Raw genomic sequence first — 22,260 nt, forward strand, 5'->3', positions numbered from 1 at the left:
TGGCCTGTTTCAACTTGAAATGGAATACCATTAGTTATTTTGGCATGATGACTCCAGTTGTTTCTGTATGTGGAACTGCAGTTAATTTGTTATCCTATCAATTATGCAAGAGTCTATATTCTTCATACAGATAGGAAGTTAGGTTGAGTTTAAAAGAGGTGAAGCCTGTCCTATATTGTCATAAAAACACATTAGTTTAACAGGGACCACATTCTGGATTACAAACAATTCGTTTAATAAACATTTTGCTCAAATGTCTTTCATCAATGAATGACTTTATTGGCATTTCAGGGAATTTTATTTCATGATTCACTTCACTACCAAACAAAAATACAATAAGTTGGACATAAGCCAGACTAAGCCAAACATTTTTATGCATTCATGCTCTTACAAAATGGCCAGTGCCAAAAAGGGGCTGCGCCCTCATTGCCTCCATTTAGGACAGTTAACACATGATGGGACCTTAAATGGGCAGTCCCAAGAAAGTGTAAGTGGCCAGGTCTCATCTTGGGGGAAAAAGATTTTACAGAATTACAACTGAAATTTACAGTGTACCTCATTTTCATAGGTTACTACAGGTTGTACCTCTATAAACTGAAACTCTCTGATCCAGCAACATCCAAACTCTGGCAGGACCATGGATGTTCCAGGAACAGAGAGTACTGGTGTGCTGCGGAGGGGCCAGGTTGGATGGTTGAGCCAGGAGCCTGGAGCAATGTGGGAAGGGGGGAGGAACCCACTGTGGTAGACTGGCACACAACTCAACTGGGCTGCAGAGGAGTGGAAAGCCCAGCACGTTCAACCCAGCTAGGCTGCTCAAGGGAGCCAGGAAGCCCAATGGGGCAGCAGGGCAGGAGGTGAAGCTGGCAGCAGAGAGGCCAGAAAACCCAAATCCTCTGAGTCAGCATTTGAGAAGTACTTCTAGTTCATGGTCAAAGTCATGTCTGCATCAAGTGAGACTACTGCACAAGTTCCTTGGATTTTCACCACCAACTTTGGGAGATAATTTCATTTTACAAGAATGAAATTAGAAGTGAATTTTAGATAATTAAAAGAAAAACAAAATATAAAAATAAAGTGCATTTTTAAAGTTTGAGTTAACAGAAACTATTCCACTGAGAATAGTGATAGAAATGTAGCCGTGTTAGTCTGGTGTAGCTGAAACAAAATACAGGACTATGTAGCACTTTAAAGACTAAAGTGCTTAGTCTTTAAAGTGCTACATAGTCCTGTATTTTATTCCACTGAGGTAATTCTACGGACAATATTCTCTTCCCATGTCAGCTACATGAGAAAGGGATTGCAGTACATCCCCCCAGTGGCAATGGGCTGTGCATTGCCAAGTTATTCACACTCTTCAGATTGACATGTATTATGAGCATGCATAAGACTGCTAATGTTTTAACCCCCTCAAAATGTCAAAGAACATTTTTTCCTAAGTCATTTGTTTACTTCTTACCCAAACTCAACCAAATAATATTTTAGTCATTAAAATAATGTCTAATATAGTCCTCTTCCTCCTGAAGGATGCCAGCGTTCACTACCTTAATCAACTACAAGTGATCAGATTCTCTGTTTTTATTTTCACTTTATGCAATGTCCCTTATCATCATGCTGAGGAACTTATCCAGGCAGACTAAGGGAAAACTCATCTTTTTAATTATGAGCGCTTCTTCATATAATACCTATGTGGTCCTTCTAGTCCCCAAAGCCACTTAACCCTGTTTAGCTTATAAAATGGAATTGGAGCAGAGTACAGCAGGAAAGTTACTGGCTGAAGAAATCCTCAAATATGGATTTACCCTGGTATCTTCAGCAAGTGAAACTACCCTATCTGGAACCAGACCCAAAATTTTAAAAAAATGTCGGAATATAAATCTAGCAGCACCACATGCATTTGTACACACACAAAAAATTTATTATGTATTTATAGAAGCTTTTTTAGCAGTCTGAAACTGTTACTGGGATTGGTTGATTTTACAATGTTACACAAATATCACCCAATCACCTCAGAGTCAGACAGGACCTCTTCTGCGGCTGGATGAGATTCATCAACTGCTGTAGTATCGTTGCTGTGTCCTGACATACCTGAAAATGAAATATGTTGAGCATGCATTAATTCTTATGCAAGTGGTTAGAAGTTGTACCTCACAGGCATTACTGATAAAAATAACGAACTTTCAGACAACATTAATGCCATGCTTTTTCTGCATTAAATGTAATTCTTCTAAATTTACTATAGTTGCTACTGAATAGTGGAACATGTTATAAAAAGTCAAAGACAGCTTCAATAAACCAATGTTTGGCAGATTAATTAGTCTGATCTCTTAACAGCTAGAGATCATCATAAGCACATCACAGATACCTGAGCTAGACCGAATGGTTTTGGTGTCCACCATCAGAGAAAAACGCAAGCCCTCAGTTTGTTAACCTAGGGCATGAGCACCTACACTCATTCTAATTGTTGAATCCTAGCTCCCAGCCAGAGGCTCCAAAATCTACACAGTGTGCCACAGTCCAACTATCCAGATCCACTAGTGCCTTCCTGAAAACATGGCCATTTTAGAACTTTGTTCGCGGTGTAATGTGGCAAAACTTTACTGTTCACAAAACATTACTACTTGAGGTATAAAAGTTAGCCTTGGCATTGTGGGATACTTTTCGCAGACCTCCCTGGAACAATTTCAGTGGGGCTACACGGACCCTGAAAAGAATAAGGCTGGAGCCCAGGATCCCAGCTTGACTAGGGCTCACATCCTCCACTCTCGCGGGGTTCTGAGACCCTCGATTAGCATGATGTATGTGTAGACATAAAGGAGGGATTAGGCTTGAGCCCAAATTCAAACACTTGATCTTAGATTACTATATTGCTACACCTTGATACTTTGAGGCAATAAGTGTTTAAGGCCATATCTACACTACAAACTTGTTGACTCAAGGAATGTGGACATACGGTTGCTGTAGTTAGTACATCAATTGTGTGCACTTGACTCCTTGTGTCAGCTATGCATGTACTTACTAGGAGTGAGTGTGCCAATGCAGAACATGGAGCACCGTGGCTGACATCTCACTGTACAACTCTCCACCCAGGCCATCCCTATCCATATGCAAAACATGCAGCTGCATAAGGCACCACAAAATTGGGGCACCAAATTGTCCCAAATGTCATGGTACCCTAGTAGCTGCATGTTGCACACAGGCTCCAACCCCCACCACCATTCCCTGCCTGTTTGCCCATTCCCCCTGGCTCAGTGCCCACTGGTACCAGGAGGTACCAGTGCTAGGTTGCATAAGACACCAGGACTGGTAGGGACAGCCCTGCACCCCAACATCTATTTCACTTTTGGGAAGTTTTGTATCATGAAGCAAAATAAGTTATGCAGCAGTGACTGGGAGCATACCAATCAACTTCCCAGGTTGCAAATACCTCCATTCCATAATGGTATCACTATCCCATAATTTTTATGACTTTTTTTCCAAAAGCCCATAAACCTGCATTGGCTTCCTGGCTGTCACCATCTCTGACAGAGGCATCCAGCCTGCATAGCTCTTTGTCATGAACACTGCAAGCACAGGACTCACAATCCTGAAGCATTTCCAGAGCTGAAAAAATTACTAAATGAGTGGGGAGCATGAGAATTCCTTGGAGGACAGATTGCTGTGGAACACAAGAACTAAATCAAGGTTGTTGATGGCATTCATCGAGCAGCTCTGGTGAAGTACTGCTTCTGAACCTGAAAATTAAGCACTGACCAGTGAGATCCCATCATAATGCACATTTGGGACAATGTGCAGTGGTTACAGAACCTTTGTATGTACAAGGCCACATTCCAGCATATGTCCACGGAGTTTGGCCCTGGCCTTCAGCACAGGGACAACAAAAGGAAAGCTGCACTGACAACTTAGAAGCAAGTGGAGATTGCACAGTGGAAGCTTGCAATACCAGATTGCTATTGGTCAGCTGAGAATCAATTTGGAGCTGGGAAAACCACTTTGGAGGCCAAGTCATGAAAAGTCATTAATCTCATCCCGCTACGAATGACCCACTGCTCAGCAGGCACAAAATGACAGCTTAATATGTTTTTGTTCATTTCAAGGGTCACTGATATTGTCCACTCATAAGACTAGACCACAGTGGAAAAACATTGCAATGATTAAAGCTGCCTGCCTTGTACTTCATATTGTACTAAGAAGTGGTGAATCGGCCAATTACCAGGGCTGTTTTTGACACACTACTTTGCACCCTCTCTACCAGCCCCCCATTTCACAAAAGTAGTTTCATAATATCTATGAACCAAAGGGGCAAAGTATCTCCTAGGGGGAGGATAGAGGTGGAGACGCTGTCTGGTGAATTTAAACTGCCACATACAAAGGCTATTAGAAGACTCAACAAGAGCTACAGGGAAGCTTTGAAAGACCACTTTAAAGCAAGCCAGAGCAATGTGTATTGTTGTAGTGTGCTCTGTCTGGCCTTGCTCTTTTGTGGTGTGTGTGAGGTGACTGTTACACACATAGGAATATAACATTTTTATTTAACTTATTAATTTTGTGACTGATTCTATGAGCTGAGACACCTTACAGTAAGAGGTAATTGGTTGCTTTCAGAATTAACTGAGCACTCATCAGCATATGCTGTGACATAATAAAGATGAATTTACATTTCAAATAATACAATTTTATTCTATAATGAAATCAGTACAAAAATCTAATACATTAAAAGCTTAATAAATTAATAGAACAGAATTTATGCAGCAAAAATAACATTCATGTCCATTTCAGCTATTTATACATTAACCCCAGGTTTTGCAGGTCTGCGTATGTCATGATCAGAAGGAGCATTGACCAGCACCCAGACACTAAGAGGTTAACTTAGGTACCTAGCAAAGGTGTTGGCTGGGGGGGATTTGGGCAATCAGCCAATAACAATGCAGGTAGGAATTTCAAATTGAAAAGAAAAAAAAAAGAGAGGGGTTTTTCCTCTCTCTCCTTTATCTGAGATCACAGCAGTTTCTCTTAAGTATTGAGGAAGATGGAAGACACTTTCTCCAAGAACGGACTTCTTGAAATGTGTAAGTAGGGAAAAGCTTATATAGTCTGTCAGGGTTTATTGTTTTCCTTGTTTGGGGGTGTGGAACCATGAACTGGCTAATTGTTTTTCTCTTCTGTATCTAAGGATTACAGCCCACGGACTTTCCCTGAGTATATGTATCAAATTGTGGCTATTTTCCGCCTATCCAATTTACTATGCTTGCAACATTAGTTTTGTTTTGATAATAAAAGAGTTTTATTTTTATTCTAATTAACCAGTATTGGTTGATTGTTGCATCCTTAGGATTAAGGGCCTAGTTACAAGGGCAGAGTCTATTGTTGTCTGTGGATTCTCTCTGTTTTCCCAACTCCAAGCAAAACAGAGGTTGGGGGACGGGGAAGAGCTTTGCCTTAGAGAGGGGATTCCCAAGTGATCTCTTCTCTGATTTTCTTGGAATCACTTGGGTAGTAGCAGTGAAGAACCGGTCTTGTCTTTTTTTTTTTAATCTCAGGGAGACTGAGATTGAATAAATTTGTCTCTGGGAATCAGAGAGACAGATTTTGCAGAGATTATCCTGCTAACCAGCCCCCCAACTCTGCAGCATAGTGTCATGTTGGGGGATTGAGCCGTAACAGTGTATGTGAAGCACTGATTGCCAACATGGGGCTGCAGAGATCCTTGATGTCACATAGGGTACGTCTAAACTACATCACCCTTTAGGCCCTATGCTCATAATTTCTCTTCTGATTTGCCACTAAACATTATTACTTTCTCCATTATTTTGTGGCAGTTCCATGGCCTGTGATAGAAAATCAGACAAGATCACCATAGAGCTCCATTCTAGCCTTTTAAACTAGCTTGTGAGAGGGGCCTGTAGCTGCTACTATTCAGAAACAGGCTACTGCCAAATAGCAGGAGCTCCACAAGCAAGACGCATCAGACCATCATCTGGGTTACGCACTGAAGCCTTTGCCTCGAATCCTATATTTATTAGTCATGGAAAGCATGACTGTCTATGATGGGAGAGCAGCACAAAAATAAATTCTGAACCATGACTATTACTGGTTTTGTGATCATTCATAAAGCAGAAGGTGCCCTTATCTCTATCAGCACTTTTATCTTTTTAAAGTATGGTTTTACTTGCAAATGTGTACCCTGTTCAAGTTCTAGAGAAAATATGCAAGTTTACAAACAAACAGGTATGTGTGGGAGTGCGGGTGTTTAAATGTCAGTCATTATAGCACTCAGGGATCCCAACCAAGACCAGGGGATTAATTATTCTAGGCTGCAGAATAAATATAAAATTAAAGAATCAGAGTTATATTTCCTTAACCAAATATCAGTTGGTTTTTTTAAGACCCTGACAAGCAAGTAGGAAGAAGACCTAGAAAATAACGAGATTAAGGCCAGAAGGAACGGAATAGGATTATGTCTGGTTCGAGGAATAACTAATGAGATAAGGGGATGTTCATGAAAAGAAGGCCTCCAATTAATAGGAGTGACTGCAGATAGTTTTAAATAACACAAAAAGAATGTATCTTAAAAGGAGAAAATGTTAACACAAAGAAGGGGGAAAGATGAGGAAAAACCCTAAATTGAAAGGAGGTTGTAAATCTTTACTTAGATTAAATCTGAAAGGTAGGATGAACTGTTTCACATTGATTGTTAGATGAAGTGGTAATTGATTTGCTTGTGGAAGGGCATAAAAAGAGTTATGAATCTAAAGCTTCTCTGTGAGACACCGCCCCACCTAATCATTGGGGAGGCCATAATCAACAAGTAGAATGAACAATGTGATGGTCTGATATTGGCATGGTAATCCCTAAATTTGTATTTAGTTAACACATTTGAGGTGAAGTTTTTGGGAGGATGTCACCTAGTAGGGATGCAATTCAATCCAGTGCAAGAGCATGTCAATGCTTATATTATAAATGAGTGCCCCAAATGTTTCTGCTACTAGTGGCTCCCTATCAACATTCCCTCTAATTTGTCCCATACACAAGCAGAATACATTTTGTTGCATGAATTAATACAGAAATGGAGTGGGGTTGAGGAGTTCAGAGTGTCAGAAGGGACTCAGGGCTGGGAAAGAGGGTTGGGGTATGGAGGGGGAGGGCTCTGGCTAACGATGTACAATCTGGGATGGACCTGGGCTTGAGATGTTCAGGGTGGGGGAAGGGACTCCAGGCTAAAGGGAGGGGTCCAACTGGGGCTGCAGATTCTGGGGTGGAGCAGGGGATGAAGGATTTGGGATGCAGATTGCTCCAGGACAAGGTGCCTCTTCCTGCTGCAGCCCTGAATGTCTGCATGGTCTGTGCAGTGTAGAGCAGGGGGGTGGGCAATAATTTTTGAAGGGGGGCTACTCCAAGAATTTGGAAAGTGGTCAAAGGCCACACTCTTCCATGATAGTACTGGAGGAAGTGGGGGGGTCTGAGAGGGAGTTTGGGTGAAGGAGGCGACTGTGACCTGGGCCACTGGACTGGGGTGCGGAGGTTTGGGTTGTGACCTAGAACAGGGGACTGAGGTGCAGGAGTTTGGGTTGTGACCTAGAGTACAAGGGGATTTTGATCTGCGGTAGGGCATTGGGGTGTTGGATCTGGGAGGGGATATGGGTGTAGGAGGCAGAGGGCTTGGGTATGTGAAGTAGGAGGGTGTGGGGGGGGGCAGAGGATTGGGGAAGGGAGGAGTCGGGGTGCCAGAGGCAGGCTCTGGCCCAGAGACTTAGCTGGGTGACTCTGGGCCAACAGCCCAGCATGTTTCTCAACCACCCTGTCTTCCCCCCACACCCCTCCCAACCCTCACCGGCTGATGGTGGATAAACCCTATTTACTCTGGTGTAAATCTCTATAGCACTTGTGCATAATGCATAAATAATAAATCCAGTATTATCTTAACTGTTGTCTATACAGCCCAACAAGAGTTAAATTCTTGATTTTGATGCTAAACCAAGCAAACAGCTCTCAGAATGCACAGCAGTAACAGTTCTGTTAAATAAAGTAGTGCTATTTTTACATGATGACTTTTTGTAATAGAACCGCACATTAAGACCATCCTGAAAAAAACTCCAGATAGCTGAAACCTACAAATGATACAACACTGTTTGAACAACCTGTGAATTAGTCAGCTGGTCTTTAAAAAAAAAAAATCAGGACTGTCAATAATCTTTTGTATAATGAAAGGTGACTTGCTCTGAGTAGAATATGCCCTCTAGCATTTCATATTTATTAACTTTCACACCAGATGCAGAAAAACCAAGTTCAATACAGCAGTACTAATTATCTTCATATCATATTTCAACCTTCCAATTTCTGTTGAATATTTTATTTACATAAAGTCTGATCACAAGTAGTCAGTTGGTCATTGTGCTGTGTAAAATAAGATAATAAGCAGATATAGAAAACCTGGAGAAATGAATTACCTGAATTATATTATGGTAAGCTGACTCAGACCTTATTTTAGAAAGGTAAACACATAGAATTATACAAGATCACCTGCAGAATGAGCAGCATTTATGACAAAAGCAAGAATATTCATTTCTTTCAGAATGGTCTTTGCAGCAAAACAAAGATTATTTTTTGCTCTTATTGATCTGAAAGCTATATGAACTACTTCAGCAAGTAATGCAAATAGGTGCTTTCAAACAAACTTACAACCAAGTGATCACTATGTGTGTCCCCACACAACTCTGCCAATACTTCACTTCTGCCCTTGAACTTAAAATGCCGTGTGTGAATGTCTTTGATGGGATAAGTTTCCACTAGGAACTATGAGACTAATAAGCCCTTTTTGAACATGATTAAAATACAAGACTACAAATCCAGAGACATTAACTCTGCTATGCTGTGTGACCTTACTGAAGTTAATCTCTGGGTTTTACTACAGGTAAAAAGAGTATTTTTGGTGACACCTCCTTTATAACTATAATCCAACCATAACTGTTTAAACAGAAAATAATGAAAGATCTCCCTTTCAAACAAGGGATTTGTTGTTAAGTAGTCGCATATTTCTTGTAGTAAGTGACTAACACACACATTGCAGTGAGGAAGACTGGATTCCAAACTGCTTCTTTGTGCTCCTTAAGGATAGTGGCCACTACTGTATCAAAGACTTCACTATCACATGATTACCATGTTGGAAGAACAGTACTCTCTCTCTGACTGAATGGTTCTTGTTAATCTCAAATACAAACATATTGTGTATTTTCTCGGTCACCTATGCAAAATAACACTATATCCACACTGATTATCATCTCTCTCTCTCCTATTAAAAATTTAGAGTGGCTGAAAAATGTTTTTCCCCACGTGACTTTTTTTTTTTACATTGCACATATTTAAAATTTACATCTCAGACTCTATTCTTTAAGAAGTGCAGTCTGTACATGCAGGCTCCTATACTCTATCTATCCAATAAAACATTGGCTTTAAAAGACTCCGAGCACAGTATGGTCCTCTTTTACTCTGCAAATACAATAGTATCAAAAGGAGCAGTAACAACTCAGTGACAACAGCAGGTTGTCAACTGACATGATTCAAGTATATTTCAATTTGCTTAAGGTTCCATCTCAACTTCTAACATGAGGTATCCTTTGACACTGTCTAGCACAAACATGTTCTAAATAAAGACATTAAAATGTGTTTAATTATGTAATTGTGTAACTGCTGAAAAATTAATCAGTTACATGTGGTGGGAGGGGCAAAACAGCAGGCAGGGAGGGGGCAGGTTGCCCCCTGCACTGCTTCCTCTAATTAGTGTGCGTGTGTAACCACACACATTAACAGATGAGTCCAGGCTTATTGGTTAACTGTGTCAACAGTTACACTTTCACATGCCTAGTTCTAAACAGACACTGGTACATTTCCAAGGTAAACTGTGTGCAAATACTCTGAAAAATGCTACAAAAAAGTATTAGCTTTTGGAGATTCTCTGGCTTATTATTATTATTATTGTTTTTAAAAACTTATCAAAGAGGAAATATGAAGTTTGGCTGTCCCATGGATTTTTAACAAGTTCACATCCCTACTTCATCCAAGCCACAGCTATCCGCCAATGCTTCTGTTTCATTCCACTGCAGGCAGAGACAACCAACCTATTAAAAAAAAAAAAGCATACTCCCACTTGGTTAAATGAACTAGCAATACTGTGATTGACACACAATTACACCTGAAAAACCAGAGCACAGACTGAAATTCCCCAAGGCCAATTCATTTCTTTCTACCTAACACACATCAAACACAGGCCAACTAAAAACAACAACTGTCCAAATTCATCCTTTTCCAGTCACTGCCCCAATCTCCTTCACACACAGTTTGAAACTGATAGTCCACAACAGAACAGCTTTTGAACTGTAAGCCACTGAGTTACAAACTACAAAATATTCTTATCCCCTCATGAATGCAAGGCCACTACTTGGAAATATTGGTTCTGAAAGTACTACTAAGTGTTTAGGCCACAAGATATAAAATCTTAGATAATATTCCTATTTAAAATAATGGGTGATCATGTAGATGGATGGTAATTTTGCCCCCATTTTGTCACTTTGTACAGCTCCTCAAAAATGCTATAAAATAGCCTATTTATTCTACATCTTCCCTGAGGTTCTTCCTCCCACTGTAATCAGAGGGTATATTGTATATGTGCTGTGTAAAGTTTACAATTCTACATTTAAGAGGCATTCCACTTTCTATATGGTTACAACCAGAATCTAAATCACAAGAGTGCTTCCAACACATGTGAGAAGGCTGCAGGATTTCTGAGCAGATGGAAGATTACAGATGTTGGTAATTCCATGAAAGTGGGGAAGAAAGTAGAGGACTGAAGTGCAATGTGTACCACCACCACAATGCAATATATGACACTTCACCCTGATTTGTGACTCTACCTGATGACAAAATGGCTCTCTAGTTCTTCAAAAGAGCGTATGAATGATGTACAGGTAGAAATTGAAGCTTTTATTTTAAACTGTAAACTATCAAAGAAACTTGTCCTAATGTCCTCAATAAGCCATTAAAAAAATCCCACATACATACAAGAGGACAAGTCTAATTTAAAAGGACTTTTGAGAGAATTAACATCTTTCACACTGTACAAATTGTCTTGTACCACTTCCTCTTCAGGCTTCCCCCTCTTTGTTTTTACTACCACGTAATCAATATGGTACGTGGCTTTTTGTGTGGTTAAGCACTGTGTTGGAAGAAAGGATCAAAGTGACTGTTTCAAAAAAAATCTTGCTCCCCCCTTTTCATTTACGTGTATTTCATTTTTAATGAAACAACCAATTAAACACCCATTTGTTCGATCATTTCAAGCAAGCTTTAGATGCCAATTACTGAAAGTCTCAAGGCGGTAAAAAGATCAGATGAAAATAAAAACTGAACGTGAACACTCGCAGCAACTCACAACCGGTGCTCCCGTGCAGACCCTCTCCAGCCCACCCGGGCGCTCTGCGCTAATGATCCCTAGGGGATAACCCGGGGGACGCTGAAACGAGTCAGGATAAAGCTTTAGCTGCTGACAGGTAAGTAGCGGCGGCGCGGAGAAGCGGTGGTGCCCTCTGGGAAGCGCCGCCACTGAGTGCCCGGCTCCCCGAGCCCAGCATGGGCACCACCCGCGGGACACGGGCCCGATCGCTGGGGGAGAAGGACGGTCACGTCCCGTCTCGCACAAGGAAGCGGCTACCGGGCGCCCCCGCCGGGACGGGACACGTACACGGGACTGCGGCCCGACTCCCCGCCCACCACCCACGAGCTGCGTCCCGCGCGGGCAGCAGCAGCAGCCGCCCGCACCAGAGCGCGATGCCGGGAGCCGCCCGCCCTCCGGAGGCTGCAGCCCCCGCCGCGGGCCGCGTTTTCTCACCTGCCAGCGGCGCCGCTAAAGCGCCGCTCCCGCCCGGGTCGCGTCCTGCGCCGCGGTGGCCGGCAGAGAGGCCGCGGCTGTGGCGCCCGGCGCGGGGAAGGGGCGGGGGGCTCCGGCGGTCAGAAACCGCTCCGCTGCCGAGACTGCACCTTTATTTTCCCCTTTTTCCAACGCCAGCGGGAGCCGGAAGTGCTTGGCCGGAAAGGGAGCAGCGCCGGCCCCTCTATGGCCGTGACGTGGCAGAGTCGCTCTAGCCAAGAGCGTCCATGTCGATGGCGTCGCTCACTCCGCGCCGCGGCCCTAGCAACCATGTTCGGGGCCGCCGCGCCTCTCGCCTCCCTGCGCCGCGGCCTGCGGGCTCCGAGGGGGCCGGTACGGGAGCCCGCCGCCTTCTCCGCCCCACGAGCAGAGCGGGACCCGGCAGCGGGCAGGACTGAGGCGTCGCGCCACCTGCTGGGTCCCGGGGAGTCTCTCGCTGACGTGCCGGGGCCGGGCGGGCTGAAGCCGGCTTCAGCGCCCCGCACCCGCCGGGCAGCGAGTGAGCATGTCTGGCTACGGCGGACTGCGAGGAGCGGACTCCTCGCCACCCCCGGTTACCTGTGAGCTGGGTAGGGGGTGGCGGGGACGGCCCTTACCCCGCTCACCAGCCAGTACCAGCAGCGGCTCCCACAGCGCCTGCCCCTTTCGTGGGAGAAGGGGCAGACGGAGAGCTGGCGGTTGGCATGTGAAATGCTTCTCCTGTGTTTCCTCACTTCTTGTTTTAGTGGCCCGAGGTGAAGGCAGTGGTTGGCCTCGAGGGAACCTGCTGCCAGCAGCAAAGTCTTTTCTAAGCTTTCCCATGACATCCCATGGGATGATCCTACACAAAAGGAATACCAAGACCGCTCTGGAGCCTTAAAAAAATTGTTTCCACACGGGAACAGGAGGACACTTTCTCATTAACTTTGTTCTCTGTGATGAATTAGTCTGTAGAATCATAGGTTTGGAAGAGACCCCAGGAGATCAAGTCCAACCTCCTGCCCAAAGCAGGACCAGACCCAACAAAATCATCCCAACTGAGGTTTTGTCAAGCCGGGACTTAAAAACCTCTAGGGATGGATATTCCACCACCTTCCTAAGCAACCCATTCTAGTGTGTAACCACCCTCCTAGTAAAGTAGTTTTTCCTAATATCCAACCTAGATCTCTCTCACTGCAAGGTCACAGAATCATAGAACCATAGAGCTGGAAGAGACCTCAGAAGATCATGAAGTCCAGCCCCCTGATCTAGGCAGGACCAATCCCAACTAAATCAATGGTAAGACCATTGCTCCTTGTTCTGTCATTTGTCACCACTGAGAACAGCCTCTCTCCATCCTCTTTGGAACCCTCCCTTCAGGTAGTTGAAGGCTGCTATCAAATCCCCCCTCATTCTTCTGTAGGCTAAATAAGCCCAAATCCCTCATTCTCTCATAGTAAGTCATGTGCTCCATCTCTCTAATTATTTTTGTTGCCCTCTGAAGGATCTTCTCCAGTAAGTCCATATCCTTTCTGTAATGGGGGTCCCAGAATTGGTTGTAAAACTCCAGGGCTGTGTCTAGACTGGCAAGTTTTTCCACAAAAGCTGCTTTTGCGGAAAAACTTGCCAGCTGTCTACACTGGCCGCTTGAATTTCCGCAAGAACACTGACTTCCTACTGTCTGAAATCAGTGCTTCTTGCGGAAATACTATGCTGCTCCCATTTGGGCAAAAGGGCCCGTGTAGACAGCTCAGATTTGTTTTGCTCAAAAAAGACCCAATCGCAAAAATGGCATCTAGATTGGCACGGACGCTTTTCCACAAAAAGTGCTTTTGCGGAAAAGCGTCCGTGCCAATCTAGACCCTCCTTTCCGCAAATGCTTTTAACGGAAAACTTTTCCGTTAAAAGCATTTGTGGAAAATCATGCCAGTCTAGATGTAGCCCACTTTGTGAAATCAAGGGGAATGATCACTTCTCTAGATCTGCTGGCAATGCTCCTCCTAATGCACCCTAATACACTGTTAGCCTTCTTGGCTACAAGGGCACACTGTTGACTCATATCCAGCTTCTCATCCACTGTAATACCCAGGTCTTTTTCAGAAGACTGAAAGGTTTTAATAATGTAAGTGAAATCATCCTCCCTCCCCCCCCCCCCCTTTTCTTTTTCAGGTGGGATGAAAGGAAGTTTTGCAAAATGAGCCTGAAAATAACTTGTAATTATGATGTTAACATGTAAATGCTAACCTAGTTTTTAGACTTCTCTTACTAGATAAAGACATTCAAAGAATTAAGATGGACTAAATTAGTATAAATGTACTATTATTATCCAGGAAAATACCAGTGACTTTACCACATTGTAATTCACAATGTGATGACTGTAACAGCAATATATATACATGAAATCTAATCTAATTAAAGAAGCTGATATCAGAAAGGAATAAAAAGAAAGTGTGTATGTCTGCTTGTTTGTAAAAAGGGTGCAGGATATCATGGCAGAGACTTCAGCGGCTCCCTCGTCTGTAATAAGGAAAAAGAAAAGTTTATCCATTGAGGAAAAAATTGATATAATAAGTGCTGTGGAAAGTGGCAAGAAAAAGGCAGACATTGCAGCAAAATATGGCATAAAGAAAAATTCATTGTTTTCAATTATGAAGAATAAAGATAAGGTTCTAGAAGCCTCTGAGTTCTTCCGATTTGATCCTAAAAGAAAAAGATTAAGAACAGCTTTTTATGCAGATCTGGAAGAGGCATTAATAAAGTGGTACAGAATTGCTCAGTGCATGAATGTACCAGTAAATGGTCCAATGTTGCGCTTTAAAGCTAATGATTTTGCTCAGAAACTTGGACATAGTGATTTTCAGTGCAGTAACGGCTGGCTTGATCGTTTTAAATCAAGATATGGTTTAATATTCCGATCTCAACCTGTAGAAGCTGTGGCTACTACAATAGATACTTTACCTGTTTGGTACCAAAATGTTCTTCCTTGTTATTTAAATGATTATCAGCCAAAAAATGTGTTTAATGTAAAGGAAACTGGATTGTTTTATAGGATGTTACCTACTAATACTTTTTCATTTAAAGGCGAAACTTGTTCTGTTGGCAAATTAAGCAAAGAGAGAATAACTGTGGTGGTTAGTGCAAATATGGATGGATCTGAGAAACTTCCTTTGCTAGTTATTGGAAAAAATAAAAATCCGCACTGCTTTAAAGATGTAAAGTCACTAGCTGTGAATTATGCGGGAAACAATATGGCATGGATGACCTCAGAAGTGTTTGATCAATGGATGCATAAACTTGATGAGAAGTTTCAAGCACAGCAGCGGCAAGTAGTAATTTTTGTTGATTCTTCTCCAGCTCACCCAGTGGTAAAGAATCTCAAGTCTATTGAACTGGTATTCTTTCCTCCATCCTCATCATCCAAATTTATAGCTATGAAACAAGGAGTTATAAGAAGTCTGAAAGTCAAATACAGACATCGTCTTCTCAAGAGATTTGTAGACTGTGTAGAAGGTAGTAAAGCGTTTACGTTAACTCTGCTTGATGCAGCTGATATGTTGCACCTAAGCTGGAGGAATGTAACTCCAGAGACTATAATTAAAAGTTACAACAAAGCAGGATTCATATCACAGACAGGAGAAAATGGTGACTCAGACATAGAGATTGAAAGTGGTTTAGACATGATTGCATATGCATTGGCTGCCAGGGTAGAGTTTCCAGGAGGTTTATCTTTGGAGGAATATGCAGTTTTGGAAGATGACTTGGTAACATGTGAAATCCCCACAAATAATGACAAGATATGGACCAAAGAAAGCACTTCAATTAAAACTGATGTATTTGTTTATGATGAAGAAGAAGGTGAAGGTGATGGATCTCCAGGAACTGAACAGCCATTGCCATCAAAAAATGAGGCTCTGACTGCTTTAGATACTCTTCGAAGGTTTCTCAGGAGTCAAGACATGAATGATTCTCTTCATGATTCCCTAGCAGATCTAGATAATTTTATCCAGAATGTAGCATCTAAATGAGGTTTTAGCGAAGTGGTATGAAAGCATTTAAATGGAAGGTACAAGTAAAGTAAAAATGGGTTGTAGATCAGAGTTCAGAATGGAGGCCCATTTAACTCCCATTTCAACCCTGTGATACCTGAAACTTGGATTTGATGTAAACCCTTCTATACTACTTTTATATTTGTCTGTGGTAAACACAACAAATTAGAGTATCTGCATATGAAATCTAACAAAACTCTAGTAAATACTGTACTTCATAACAGTATCTGTTTAAACCAAGTAAAGTATTTAAACTTGTTTTTCTGAAATGCGTATCAATACTAGGATTATATGCACCAGTGCAAACTCACATTGTACATGTGGTTTGAATCGGTGCACCGTATAATGTGGTAAGTTCCATTGCACTCATGTATGCTGTGCCTTGAGTAGAGGTTTGCATGAAGGTAACTGCTAAAGTGGCCAAAATGCCAATATAGGTGAGGTCTTGTATTGGTAAAACTTATACAATAAAAATGTTCGTTTTAAGCATATTGTACATATACTTTGATAAATAAATATTAGCTTTTTTAAAATAAAAGTTTTTCTGATTTTTGAGAACACTTTGATAAGAGCATTTTAGAACACCTCAGTTAAATAGAATCTATTGTTAGAGGTAGTGGAAACCTTACTCCATGCTTTTTTTGTTTTTTAATTCTTGGCTATTTAAATGTTCAGTTTGGAATTTAATAGTTTAAAATAAAACTATATTTTCCATTTACAGGTTGCTGTATCCTATTGTAAATTCAGTATTTTCTGGAAGGATGTATCAACATTGTATCTTATGAAAAGGAATATCATGGTTTATATGACAAAATTTCTGTGGCTAAATTGCATGACTCTTTAATGAGAATTAACTTTGTGTCTGCACAACAATATTCTACTTTCTGATTTCTTGTTATAAAATGGGTAATATGAGTTCTACCAAAAAAAAAAAGGGCTCCCTTTCTGAATGCCAAATACAGTCAACATCTTATCCAGAGATTTATAGATTATGTAGAGAATGACTCCCACTCTATCGCCCTCTTAGAAAATGCTGTGGGAAAAAATATTTTTTTGTGGCTTGTAAATGGGGAGGCTAGGTTCTGTCACTTACTATGTGGTTAGATCCAACTTACAGAAAACATTATTCAAGCTAAGTTAATTTAAAACTACAGAAAATGAAATGTTAAATATAATACCTGTAGGTAACTTTAATATAATTTGAACTTCTCAAATACTTTGATATATATTTACTTTAGCAGGACTCCAAAGGTTCTGTGGAATAGCTGGAATTTTGGAAACATTTAGAAGCTCAGGAGAAACTGAAATAAGCAGCTCAGTGAACAACTAAACAGGTAAAGTTAATGGACAGCAGTAGGCACTATAATACTTTTTTACTGAAAAATTTTATGCAGAAGAGTACCATAGTACAGGGGTTTTCAGACTCTGGTTTGCAGCTTATAAGGGCAAGCCGCTAGCTGGCTGGGAAACACCGTTTATCCGCACCTCCACAGGTAGAGGCGACTGCAGCTCTCTTGGCTGCAGATTGCCATTCCCAACCAATGGGAGCTGTGGGAAGTGAAAGTGAATTGTAAAAATTTCACTTAAAAGGCCTCTGAATTTTCCTTATGTCTTAGATGATACACTTTAGAACCTTTTTTCATGTTGAGGCCAGCTAGAATAATCTTGCATTGGAATATTTTTGCAGTTAACCATATTATGTGCTAGTAACATTTTCAAAAGTACGTAAGTCCCATTTTTTTTAAAATGATTTCTTAGGTCACTTTGGAAAACAAGACTTGAACTTTTAAATCAGTTAAGTGCTTTTGAAAAATGTATCCTTGCTTTCAGAACATTAGCCAGCTCAAAAGTGAGAATGCTGCTGCTTTCTAGCAACAGACTAGTAGCAGAACTTGCCAGCTAGAACAAATTTACTGTACTTTCATTTGTTAACTTTTTACAGTTCTGTCATCTAGCAAAATCTGCACTGTTCACCAGGTTATGTAAACTTTAAAATCTTACTATATTATAGAAATGTACATCTGTCTGTCTGTCCATCTGTGAGTCAGTTTGTTCAAGAACTCCTCCTACATTGTAAGAACTAGGGCTACCAAATTTGATATGCAGCTTCATCTTTTTATAACTTAAAGTAAGGTCAGAGTTTTGTTGTTCCAGGATAATGGGATGTGGATGGAATGCGATTATTTCATATTAAATGGAAAGGGACAGGTGTAATAGCAAGGTCAGCATACCCAGGTATGACCACAGGGAAGCATCAATCACAGTGGACAATTATACTCACCAATGACCACAAGGGTGTAGCAATCTCCTCAGTGAGCAGCTGCTAGCCAGCAACATGGGCCCCAGTTCCTCAGCCAGCCCCGGGGAACAACTGCCGGCCACCACACTGTCCCCAAGTTGCCCCAAAGAGAAGCCAGCATGCAGAGTGTTTCTCCTGCCCCAGACTGGCCGGAGACCCAGGCAACACTGGGTAAGTCTTCAAGTTACAAATATTTGTTTTCAAATAATTTGACATTCTGTATTGACACTTAAAAAAGCTTCAGCTACTGTTTCAGATTCAGCTATTTCAGAGAGGAAAATATTCTTCAAATCTTGAGTGGTAATGGTGACAAAGGAATTTGAATATGCAAATATATATATTTTTATCTGTAGTCCACATATACTCATTTATGGACATTGTTAAAATTTCTTAATATAAATTTGCCAAGCATTTAAAGATTCTTCATTTTTTAAAAAGGGGAAATGATGAAAGGAATTGTGGCTTCAAACTGGAAAATATTTGAAAATATGAACTTTCTATAAAAGGTAGTTTGCTTAACTGGTTAATCTCTCTGTCCTTTAGGCTAATATATATATATATATATATATATTACACACACACACACACACACACACACACACACACACACACACACACCCCACCCCCTCCATAGTCATCCTCCTATTTTAACTTTCAGTGAGCTGATCATTTTGTACTGATCATGTTGTACTATTTTTTTATTCAAATCAGGTCTGCCACAGTCAGTACTACATCCTCACTGGTAGGTCAGGAGAAATCTTAAAACATAATTTCAATAACTTGCAAGCAAGGCCAGAAAAATAAAAAGTTAAGGTATGTTTGATATACTTGTAAACCATCTCTAGTACAACTCGATGTTTAAATTATGTGTTTCAAGTTAAATTTATTTTCTAAGATAACATTTTCTAATGAAGGTATTAGTAAAAACAACCCATTGGGGAATTTTATTCTTGTGGCACAATTTTGCGAGGTTCTGATCATGCACAATTCTTTTTGGAGTTACAGGTTCAGGAGGCTATCAATCTGGACTCTAGTGCTTATGGGAAATTACTTTGAGAAATTTACTGTGCATTCAGAGATGAACAAGACGGGGCAGCAGCTTGTTTGAGAAATGTAGTCATATGTTCCCATATGCCAGAGAGATGCAATATTTTGACAAGTAGGTAAGCAGAAATTAATAGAAAAGTAATACTGGTTTTTATTATATATTATTATTAATATAGATCACAAGAGCCACATTTTCAAAGGGGCTAAATTTTATCCACTATGTTTTTAATTTAAAAACACAGGCAATCCCCGAGTTATGCGGATCCGACTTATGTCGGATCCGCAGTTACAAACGGGGATTTCTCGCCCCGGAGAACTGGAGCAGCGGGACGCCTGGTCCCGCCGCCCGCCTTCTCCAGGGCGAGAAAAGCTGCTCCCCGTCTCCCTGGTCTGCTGGCGGAGCCAGCAGACCAGGGGGACGGGAGCAAAGTGGGGGAGCACCGGGGGCCGGACCCGTGGCCGCTTCCAGATCAGCTGGAAGCGGCCGCAGGTCTGGCCGGGTGCTCCACCGCTCTGTTCAGCGTCTCCCTGGTCTGCAGACCAGGGAGACGCTGAACAAAGCGGCGGAGCACCCGGGGCCGGACCCGCGGCCGCTTCCAGATCAGCTGGAAGCGGCCGCGGGTCCGGCGGGGTGCTCCGCCGCTCTGTTCAGCGTCTCCCTGGTCTGCAGACCAGGGAGATGGGAGCAAAGCGGGGGAGCACCGGGGGCCGGACCCGCGGCCGCTTCCAGATCAGCTGGAAGCATCCACAGGTCCAGCCGGGTGCTCCGCAGCTCTGTTCAGCGTCTCCCTGGTCTGCAGACCAGGGAGACGCTGAACAGAGCGGCGGAGCACCCCGCCGGACCTGCGGCGGAGCACCCGGGGCCGGACCCGCGGAACTTCCAGCTGATCTGGAAGCGGCCGCGGGTCCGGCCCCGGGTGCTCCGCCGCTTTGTTCAGCGTCTCCCTGGTCTGTAGACCAGGGAGACGCTGAGCAGAGCGGCGGAGGACCCGGGCCGGACCCGCGGCGCTTTCAGCTGATCTGGAAGCGCCGCAGGTTCGCCCGGGTCCTCCGTGGCTTTGCTCAGCGTCTCCCTGGTCAGCGGCTCCCTGGTCTGCAGACCAGGGAGACGCTGAGCAAAGCCACGGAGGACCCGGGTGGACCCGCGGCGCTTCCAGATCAGCTGAAAGCGCCGCGGGTCCGGCCCGGGTCCTCCGCCGCTCTGCTCAGCGTCTCCCTGGTCTGCAGACCAAAGCCGCGGAGGACCCGGGCTGGACCGCGGCGCTGATCTGGAAGAGCCACGGTTCGGCCCGGGTCCTCTGCCGCTTTGCTCCACGTCTCCCTGGTCTTCTGGGGGGAGGGAGGACGCAGCTAGTGCCCCCCCAGCAGACCAGGGAGACGTGGAGCAAAGCCGGGGGCCTGTGGTAGAGCAGGTGGGGCACTGCCGGTTGGTCCCGCAGCACCGCTCCTTGGCGGTACTGGACCAACCCAGCAGCACTCCAGCTGCTCTGCCCCAGGCGTCCTGATTCAGCTGCTGATCAGTTTCAGCAGTGGCTGAATCAGGATGCCTGGGGCAGAGCAGCTGGGGTGCTGCTGGGTTGGTCTAGTAGCGCCGAGGAGCGGCCGCGCTACTGGACCAAGCCAGGAGTACCCGAGCTGCTCTGCCCCAGGCGTCCCAAAGTCAGCCGCTGCTGAAACTGACCAGCGGCTGACTACAGGAAGCCCGAGGCAGAGTTGCTCTGCCCTGGGCTTTCTGGAATCAGCTGCTGATCAGTTTCAGCAGCAGCTGACTTGGGGACGCCTGGGGTTCTTACGTTGAATCTGTATGTAAGTGGAACTGGTGTCCAGATTCAGCCGCTGTTGAAACTGATCAGTTTCAGCAGCGGCTGTTGCCAGTTCCGACTTCCATATAGATTTAACTTAAGAACAAACCTACAGTCCCTATCTTGTACGTAACCCGGGGACTGCCTGTACTATTAAAATGTTAAATAGTAATAGAGATGTAGCCGTGTTAGTTTGGTCTTGCTGAAACCAAAGACAGGACTATGCAGCACTTTAAAGACTAACAAGATGGTTTATTAGGTGATGAGCTTTCCTGGGCCAGACCCACTTCCTCAGATCAAATTGTGGAAGAAAATTGGCATGACCATATATACCAGAGGGATACATTCAAAAAAAGTGAACACATAAAATAGACAAATCAGATTTTAGAACAGAGAGATTTTGGGGGGGGGGAAGGTTAATGTCTATGAGATAATGATATTAGAGGTGATAATTGGGGAAGCTATCTTTGAAATGGGTAAGATAATTAGCATCTTTGTTAAGGCCCATTCGTAAAGTGTTGCTAACATCTTTATGGCTGACTTAGAACAACGTTTCCTCAGATCCTGTCCCCTTTTACCGCTTCTCTACTTACGCTACATTGATGACATCTTTATGATCTGGACCCATGGCCAAGAAACACTGGATGCATTCCACAGAGACTTTAACAACCTACACCCCACCATCAATCTCAGCCTGGATCCTTCTACAGGAGAGATCCATTTCCTGGACACCACAATACAAATCACCAATGGTAAATTAGATACCACTCTCTACAGAAAACCCACTGACTCATACATTTACCCTACATGCCTCCAGCTCCCATCCAGAACACACCATACGATCCATCGTCTATAGCCAAGCCCTTCGATACAACCACATCTGGTCTAATCCCACTGACAGAGACCAGAAACTTCAGGATCTCTACCAAGCATTTATAAACCTCAATTACCCACCCGGAGAAATAAAAAAAAACCACATTGAAAGAGCCAGCCGAATACCCAGAAACCATCTACTGCAAGACATACCCAAGAAAACCATCAATAGAACACCACTTGTCATCACCTATAGCCCCCAACTCAACCTGTCCAACACATTATCAATAAACTACAGTCTATATTGAAACAGGATACTACACTCCAAGAAGCTCTGGGAGACAGACCCATAGTCTCCTATAGACAACCACCTAA

General features: G+C 43.1%; 3 protein-coding genes across 7 annotated transcripts in view; 2 read left to right on the forward strand and 1 right to left on the reverse strand.

Annotated features, from left to right (window-relative positions):
* The window catches only part of ARFIP1 (ARF interacting protein 1), a 78,666-nt gene extending 66,603 nt beyond the window's left edge, over positions 1 to 12,063 (reverse strand). For 2 of the 4 annotated variants that reach the window (XM_075930062.2, XM_075930059.2), the window contains exons 1-2: positions 11,882 to 12,063; positions 2,009 to 2,088 (exon numbers count right to left, since the gene is read on the reverse strand). In XM_075930062.2, coding sequence (XP_075786177.1) covers positions 2,009 to 2,086 — 78 coding nt within the window. In that variant the 5' untranslated portion in view covers positions 2,087 to 2,088; positions 11,882 to 12,063. Of the gene's footprint in view, positions 1 to 2,008; positions 2,089 to 10,049; positions 10,116 to 11,881 lie in introns of all 4 variants that reach the window. The other 2 variants (XM_075930060.2, XM_075930061.2) reach the window with 2 other exon arrangements.
* Positions 12,064 to 12,451: 388 nt separating this feature from the next.
* The window catches only part of TMEM154 (transmembrane protein 154), a 47,819-nt gene continuing 38,010 nt past the window's right edge, over positions 12,452 to 22,260 (forward strand). The window contains exons 1-2 of one of the 2 annotated variants that reach the window (XM_089777969.1): positions 12,452 to 13,177; positions 17,163 to 18,394. In XM_089777969.1, coding sequence (XP_089634095.1) covers positions 18,343 to 18,394 — 52 coding nt within the window. In that variant the 5' untranslated portion in view covers positions 12,452 to 13,177; positions 17,163 to 18,342. Of the gene's footprint in view, positions 13,178 to 17,162; positions 18,395 to 19,238; positions 19,387 to 22,260 lie in introns of those variants that run through there. The other variant, XM_089777968.1, reaches the window with a different exon arrangement.
* On the forward strand, positions 13,680 to 17,155 carry TIGD4 (tigger transposable element derived 4). The gene has a single exon (XM_089777967.1). It carries the CDS (start codon positions 14,368 to 14,370, stop codon positions 15,901 to 15,903), a length of 1,536 nt encoding a protein of 511 aa, XP_089634093.1. The 5' UTR covers positions 13,680 to 14,367; the 3' UTR covers positions 15,904 to 17,155.

Source organism: Pelodiscus sinensis, chromosome 4, assembly GCF_052426305.1.
Source record: "Pelodiscus sinensis isolate ZL-2025 chromosome 4, ASM5242630v1, whole genome shotgun sequence".
NCBI lineage: Eukaryota > Metazoa > Chordata > Testudines > Trionychidae > Pelodiscus > Pelodiscus sinensis.

Excerpts from the sequence above, each read along its gene's own strand:
- TIGD4 (XM_089777967.1), top strand. The coding sequence starts at position 14,368 with ATGGCAGAGACTTCAGCGGCTCCCTCGTCTGTAATAAGGAAAAAGAAA.